The sequence below is a fragment of the Crocodylus porosus genome, unplaced genomic scaffold (genome assembly GCF_001723895.1).
Source record: "Crocodylus porosus isolate Cpor-Errol unplaced genomic scaffold, CroPor_comp1, whole genome shotgun sequence".
NCBI lineage: Eukaryota > Metazoa > Chordata > Crocodylia > Crocodylidae > Crocodylus > Crocodylus porosus.
The window spans coordinates 62,826,463-62,834,833 of record NW_017728947.1 but is presented as its reverse complement, the minus strand read 5'-3'; the positions used below and the strand labels follow the sequence as shown (position 1 = coordinate 62,834,833).

Sequence of the window (8,371 nt, the reverse complement as noted above, 5' to 3'; positions counted from 1 at the left end):
TGAGTTGAATTAGCTGTCCCTTGCAGTCCCATATATAGGGATACAACTTCCTGATAATGCTGTCACTTATCATCTTATCCCACCAGAAGGAATATTTCCTTAATTTGTACTGCAGTATCACTGGGAAACAAAGAGGCTGTCCCCCCAAATTCCTTTTGACAGAGCAGAAACTATAGGGTATAAAAATGGAGAGAAAAACTATTAAGAACATTGCAGCCTGAATAAAACTGGGAGCTTAAGTTATCCACTTCCCTTGAAAAATACTTGAGTATTATGTGGAATGACCAGAAGGCCAGTTAGAAGCAAATGAAGTTTCATAGGTTCATAGGTTGTGAGGCTGGAAGGGACCTGGGAAGATCAGAGTCCAGCCCCCCTGCACCAAGCAGGAAAGACAACTGGGGTCAGGTGACCCCAGCAAGGTTGTACAACGTTGAATAGATTCAAACAAACTTTGCAATTTTAATGTATATTTGTTTAATAATATAACAATAAATAAGAAACCTAGATTTTATACACTGCTCTCCATCAGATTTCAAAGCACTTCACAAATAAAGTAAATAGCATTTTTCTCCATTAACCTTATATTACTAATGTAAAAATCATTTTTCTCTCTAGAATTTCCTCTCTACTTCTGCTTTATCTAGCGCTTGCCTGCTTCTTCTGGCATCACCTTGTCTGTAGAAGAAACAAGAACTTGAAAATAAGGCACCAATCAGGTGCAGCATGCATCCTATATTTGCAATATACGTGGAGGTGGTAACACCAAATTAAAGGGGGCCTTTTTATATACTCTGAGGACAGCTTTTTGGCCTTTGCTTTTTGTTAGGTTTAGACAGACAGCATATTGTCATGAAATACTAAGTCTAGATACGTGAAGAGGCACAACCTTTAACACTTGTGATTTATACTGCACTACACATTTCCTGTAACATGGTCAATGCAATAGCCATGTGTATTTATAAACTTATTTTTAAAACCACTAGAATCTTCTACAATCAGCTCATTTTCATCACAGAATATACTCAGTGGACACCCTAAACATAAGTAAATTAACCTTTCATGAGATCATAGCCATAAGTAGTAGCCTCTTTCCATAAAACATTCAACCTAATTTCAGACTTGTAATAATTATGTAATCAAGACACTTCATACTTTAACAACATCATTTCACCAGACACCATCCCCTTCTATTCAACACAAAATACCCCATGGCAGTTGTTATTCCACTCAGTGGAGCGCTGGTCAACATTTCATCTTCGTGATCTCTTTTTAAAGCGAGTAAGGTGATGCCTTTTCAAACGCGGAGCCTGTCTGAAAATTTTACCACAAACTGAACATTCAAATAGCTTCTATCCAGCATGCATTAAATAGTGTCTTTCAAGTTTTGAAGGTGACTTAGAAGTTTTAAAGCAGACACTGCATTGATACAACATCTTAACAGCTTCACTTTCTTCTGTACTCCCAGAAAAATCATACCAGTGACTATAGTGGCTTTCCTCTGTTTCTACTGATTTGCTACACAAATATGGCTGTGTGTGTCTATTGCTGGTATCAAGAACGAAGTCCCCAGACTCTATCTCAACTTTGATTTCAGCTGCTTGGTTTGGCTGCATCAGCTCAAATTCTTAAAAGCCAGATATCTGTGAAGGTTTTTGGGAATAACCCACAGGCTGAGAAGACTTAAATTCGATGTGATCTCCCTGATGATTGAAAAGTTTGTTCAGATTTTCAAATCCCACCTGGCCAACAGGGCTTTTATATGGTCTCTTTTCAGTATGGGTGAGCTGATGTCTTTTTAAGTGAGCTGACTGTCTAAATGTCTTCCCACAAACATTACAGGCAAAGGGCTTCTGTCCCGTGTGAATCAGATAATGTCTTTGAAGTTTGGATGAAGAAGGAAAGATTTTTTCACATCTGTCACATTTACACACTTTGTGTCTACTATGGATATTTTCAGTGGGAGCTGAAAAAGCACAGTGAAGTACTTCTGGATTATCAAAGAAACCATCATCCGATGAACCATAAAAAGAATCATCTTTATTATGCACTGAATCATCCATGTTTAACATGCTTTCGCCAGTAAGCATACCTTTTAAATTAATTCCTAATTTGTGAGTTTCCAGGTGTTCTTGCCAGGGTAATGGTACAGTAAATGTTCTTTTCTTTTTATTGCTAATTGTCTTATGCATGACAAGCTTACTGTGGTAGTTCCTAGGAGCTTTAGAAGCATTCTGATCAGAACGCTGTTTGCTTGCAGCAACCAGGTCATGACTTTTAAAGTGACTTGTTTTCATTCTTTTTATGTCAGACAGAGAAGAATCCAGTGCCTTTTCTCCAGTACACTTAAGCTTCATCAGGATTTTACTTTTAATGCTAGTTCTGTGCTTGTAGGCTGCCATGCCACTGTTTGAATTCCTGCCATCTTTGGGGTAAAAACATTTGTGCAAATTTAGAAAGTGCTCTGTTTCAAAACACTGCTCACACACGAGGCACTGAAAAGGTACAATATAAATGGAGTAAACATCTAGTGGGTCAGTCTCCTGGGACTCATCAGCATTAACACTCTCAACATTATCCTTTTTCCTTTCCAGCAGGTTCTGTAGCCTGGGATATTTAGGACTCTTTGCTTTATAAAGGATACTCGAAAAAGTCTTATTTTTGGCATGGAGTTGCTTGTGCTTCAGGAGTTTGCTCTGTATCTTAAACCCCTTCTGACAAAAACAACACTGAAAAGGCCTCTCTTCTGTGTGTGTGAGCTGATGGATTTTCAGATGGGCTGACTGTCTGAAAGATTTACCACACAAGGAGCACGTGAAAGGTTTCTGGCCAGTGTGAATAAGAAAGTGTCTTTCTAGTTTAGATTGTGATGGAAACATCTTGTTACAGGTTTCACACATATGAGTTTTTTTCCTCCTTCTGGCACTATGCAGATTATCTGATTTTGTGCACTGATGCAGCATCCACCTCTCTTCTGTTGCAAATGATTTTTGGCAAATGGAATATCTAGACTTCCCGTACACCAGCCTATCTTGCTTGGTATCCACTGATTTTGTTTGCTTAATATTACTCTGGTAGTTTTCATTATGAAGCTGCTGATGCTTTAAAAACGTGATCAAGTTCTTGAAGTTTCTAAGACAAACATTACATTTGAAAGGCAGTTTATGGGTTAGCTGGTGTCTCTCCAGATGGACTAGCTGCCTAAAAGTTTTATGACACATGTGACATTCAAATGGCTTTTGACCAGTGTGTATAAGATAATGCCTAGCTAATTTGGAAGGCGTTTCAAACTGTTTGTAGCAGAGATCACACATATATGGTCTTTTCTTGGGTATCCTGTTAGCTGTTACACACTGTTGTATTTTAAACATTTTTTAAAAGAAAAAAGCACTCCTATCCTGGTTGATTTCTTCAGAAGAACACTTCAAGTGAGATTTTCAACAGCACACTAAGAAGGAAGGCTGTAGCAGCAGCAACTTATCTTGGAGAACAATTCTTGAATTCCTGTCCCTAAAACAGTAAAAAAGGGTATTATTTTAGATTATTTTAGTAGCTATTAGTGTGGTTTGCCATTTGAAAAAAACAAGAGACAATGGTTAACTAGAATAAGGTCAGTTTTACTCAGCTTAAAAAACTTCTTACTAACAGACCAATAACAAAAAACATACTGAAAAACACATTAAGGGAAAATGGACTATTCTACATAAGAAAACAGTCATCTATTCTCTAATGAATATGCATTTAAATGCTTTTTCTTCAAAATAATTATACCAAATTTCAACTATAATACAAAGAAAATAAAACGCTGTTCTATTTTTAAAAGTCTATGCAGTATACTCCACTACAGCTGGGAGTAACTGCTAGTTAGTTGTAAGAAACTTTGTGAATAAAGGAGATGTAAAAATTTGAGATGACGAGAACAGGAAAAAGACGGATAACCTAGACCCCAAAATAATAATTAAAGGACTATAGCATTTTTGAGGAGTGCTAAATTACAAGGCCAGTAAGTCTGAACTTGAGAGAAGGTACCATTTACATTGCTGCACCTCACCAACATCTCAACTTTGTCTCTGAGGAGCACCACAGCAACCACGTCCCTGTAGGAAGAAAAGCACGGTTAAACGCAAGGTTACAGCCTCCTTGTGGAGGCTGCAGAGGGTGGAAATTAGAAAAATGTTAAGAGTTTTGAGTGAAATAATGACCTTTGCTCTCTCCCAACTGGCCTTTACGTGAACCATCAGCAGAGGAGTGAAGGTCTCTGTAATCCATTGTATCCCCCTTCTTCAATGAGTGTTACTACCTATGAAATAATTTCATGTTGTATATGTGAATGCTATCCACCATAATTTACACATATTCATCTTGTACACCAAGTAAACACAATATTTCATGAAAATATTTTCTGCTGAAAAGCAGGAAAATTAAGGAAGTCACTGTCGCTCAAAGCACTGCTTCTAATCACCACACGCAGAAAGCACCCCTAAAAGTAATACTTCTCAACTGAGCTACTAAACTCGAAAGAAATATCTAAAAAGATATTTTGCATTGAGAAAAAGCCTGCCATATTTTATGAGAGTTAGAAGGAAACAGGCTGTACTTACACTTCCCACAGAGTACATAAAAGGTCTAGTGCATCAGAGATTGCTCAGAAGAACCATATTGAAAAGAAATCCAATAGGATGTTTCCCTTTCTAACTGATATGACCCCATATTCTTTCTGGGCTTGACATCAAAAGTTCCTGTACATCAAAGATGCTTTGTATCTGGGTATATACATTTTTGTAGAGTTCTTTGATTTAGCAGAGCTTAGAAATGCTATAGAGTGGATGTTGGCTTCTGTGAAATTTCCTTTCCTCTCTTCCACCCCATTTTAAATACCCTCCAGTTTCAGCCCTCCTGTCAAAATGCAAGACTTCCCAAAGCCAAACTCTTAGGAGATGCCGTCTTCCAAACTGCTGGTGCACTATTTCTTGGGAAGCACAAGACATCAGCGTGTAAATGCTGTCTAGTTTGTGCTAGATCAGTCACTGAGAGAACTGAGGTTTATATAGCCACATAAGGGAAACCTAAGGGAAGGAGCAGGCTGGACCTTGCTAAGTAATTTTGTCTCAAAGTAGCTTCCTTTACCAGGAAAGGAAGAAAAGTAAAGATTCTTTGTCAGCTAAGGCTGTCATCATACAAATCTAATTTACTTGTCAGGAGAGTGTTCATGTACTCCAGAGGTTGACACCAGAAATAGAGACAAAAGTACCACACTGAAAAAGAGATCTTGTACACAATTACATTACAAAGTAAGGGTCCAATCTGGTCATTTCAAATAAAAAATGCTTCTTTTTGTTAACAGGCTCATTTAAGTCAGTGGAAGGTGTAGCTGCTCCATAAATCAAGATATCTGCTTAGCTGTTTAAATCTGAAAGTGCAGGGCTAACTCTAGACACCAACATTTTAAAAAACTGATTGCCATATCATGTTAAAAGTTATCTTACTTGTTATACCAGATACATATTTTGTGTACAGCCAACTTTTTGGCTACTCATTCCTGAAATCTGAACATTAAAACATTAAGGCTCTGATTACTTCTACCTAATATTGTTCTGAACAGCCTGAAATTCTCACTCTGGGTGTAATACATACTTCACACTCACTATGAGTAACAAGCACTGTCTTGCAAAAATGCAGCAAAATCTATGAAGGTAAACAGCAATGTGAACTTGAAGCAACAGAAACAACATTTACTTCCCTGTATTTTGGCACCTGTCATGTCCTTCATTCCTCTCCCAACCCCCCCATGTCAACCAAGAAGTGGAAGTATTTCCCAGTCTAACAAGGAAAGTTCACGCACGAATGAAAGTCAATCATTTTAGAACAAGATCTCTAGGGAGTGAACCTGCTGCCTGTGCAGATGAGGGAAGAGAAAAGTTTGCAATTTCCTGTACTAATAGCCTGCGTGCGGCAATCCAAGGAGACTGCTGCTACTTTTCATCCTAGTCACGAGGTTATGGAGGAGCCTGGAAGTGAGGGGGATAACGATCTGTTTCCCAACACAACTCAGACTCGGCTGTGCCTCAGCACCGAAGGGCTCTGCCCAGCTACCATTAGCCCGTCAGCTGTACCTTAAAACTAACATTTAGTCTGCCAAACACAAGCACGAAAAACAAAAAAAGGCTGAGGCCATGGTAAAATACACATCGAAATATAATGTGCCTCTTGTCAAATGAAGCATCAAACATGAAAACACAGGCCTGGCTGCTGATATGAGAAGCTACGTGACACGCAGAGAAAATAAGACATTGCGCCCATATCTCTGATGGGCAAAAATGTCATACTGCCCTCCTCCAGAACAGGGTTGAGCAGAAACGCAGCCTTCACCCACATCAACAAAGCGGCTGGCGCAAAGCAGAAGGGGGCCCAGCCCCCGCCCTGCCCCGCTGGAGGTGCGGGAAGTGCTGGAAAACGTCCGAGGAAGCAAAAAACCGAATGAAGTCGCAGCAAAACCCAGGGACCAAGAGACAGGTCTGAATTTCGGAGGGAAGCGGAGGGGAGGCTGCCACAACAACAGCCCTAGGGCACGGACAACCTCCCACCTTCAGCCCCCGGCTTGGCAGGGGGGCCCACCCCGCACTGCACTGCCCCGGAGCCTGCAGCTGACCACGAAAACGCAGCACGGGCCTGGCGGGCACCAAAGCACTGAGCAGCCCCGCTGGAAACCGGGCACCCGGATTAGTGCCCCAGGGCGCGCTGGGGAGCCCAGCCCGCCCCGCCCCGCCAAGCAGCAGCAGCTGCGCCGCCGTCCTCCGCCTGCCGCGTGGGCGCCGCGGAAACCCGTCCCCCGGATAGCGCGGGGCTTGCGGGGCGCGGGGAAACCCGGCCCGGAGACTTCCGTTCCCACGTCCGAGCTCGCCCGCCTCCCCCTGCGGCTGCCGGGCTCCGCGCTGCCCTCACGCACCGCACAGGCCAGGCCCGGGCCGGCCCGCGGAGCCAGCTCGGCGCCGCTCTCCAGGAACCAGCAGCGCCGTCCCGCGCCGGCACTAGGGCTGGAGGCCCCTGCGGCGACTGAAGCGTCAGGATGCAGGGGCCGATGGCGCGGGGGGTGGGGGGCACTTGCACCCTTCCCCTCCCCACGTTGATTTCTGCTCCACCCGGAGTTTATAGGCAGCCCTCAGTGCTGCGGGAGTCACTTGAGTTCATGGCTGATCCCGGATCTCTTCTTAGCTTCGATCAGCAACCCTCTCTTCCTCCTTAAAGGTCTTGACCGTGGGAGACTGGCGCCCCCTGAGGGGGGGGCACTTGCCCCCCCCAGCGGACACTTAGCAACCGGGGTGGAGGGAGGGGTCCCGACGCGGCGGATCCCCGCTGGCACTTCTGGCTACAGGGGACCGCTTCTGCGCCCCCGCCCCCGGCCGGGCGGGCGGCGCTCTGGGGGACACCAGCGCTCTCGCCTGCCCCCCGGGACCGCTGGCTGGCTGGGGGGGGGGGGTGCACCAGCACTCTCGGGGTGCTCGTGCATCCCCTACGCATCGCCACCGGTCTTGATGTTTCCCCAAGCAAATTCTCTCCTCCCCAGTTCTGCTCTCTCTTTGCGTCTCCTGGTAATGCCGCTCCTATTTCACAGCTCGGCCGATTGTTGGGGTTTTTTAACTCTTTCCAATGAAGTGAGATTTGGTTTTGCTTCCACCTTAAATTGAAGGATACAGCTGCTAGACTCCTAACATATTAGTAAAGCTTATAGGTTTTAACTGGAGAAAAAGGTGTCTTGTGTTACGTGGAAGCACACCACCTGCACCCCAACTTTTCACAATCCTAGCTCCACCCATGTCGGGACACATAAGGAATTTCAGAAAGTACCACCATAACTATAAGGCTGATGTGTACACCCTGACCTGGATGTACCTGAGAGGGTAACTGCCGCCTCAAAAAGGCAGAGAAAGCAGAAATAAAAAGAGATGGGGAGAAGAATGAACAGAGGGACTGGAATAAGTTTGAAAAGATTAGGATAGTTAACTTAAGAAGGGAGATAATAATGGATTCAAAATAAGGAATGATAAGAAGTAAATCGGGCTGGTATGAACTCTTGCTCAAGAATCGGTTAAAATGCTGAGTGACTGGCCATTGAATATCAGGCTGACCCACACTGTCCTTGCTTCTTTATATTTTCTCATTTTCCAGACAGTACTTTGATACTAAGCTCCAGTTTATTTTCTCTACCAATGCAAACTTTGTTTTCACCAAAATACCCTCCTTGCCTACAAAAAAATAAAGATTGAACAAGGAGCAGATAGCACAAAATGAACTCATGGATGACAGTAGTGATAATTATTATCCCAGCTCAGTAAAGGCATATGCTCAAGAGGAGGGCAGAGAAGCCCTTTAAGGA

General features: G+C 43.3%; 1 protein-coding gene across 1 annotated transcript; it reads right to left on the bottom strand.

Moving 5' to 3' along the window:
* Nucleotides 1-450: 450 nt before the first annotated feature.
* ZNF770 (zinc finger protein 770) lies at nucleotides 451-6,398 on the bottom strand. The gene is given in 3 exon segments (XM_019552132.1): nucleotides 451-3,507; nucleotides 4,049-4,094; nucleotides 4,200-6,398. A coding segment is annotated over 1 exon segment (2,118 nt). The 5' UTR covers nucleotides 3,369-3,507; nucleotides 4,049-4,094; nucleotides 4,200-6,398; the 3' UTR covers nucleotides 451-1,250.
* Nucleotides 6,399-8,371: the final 1,973 nt, after the last annotated feature.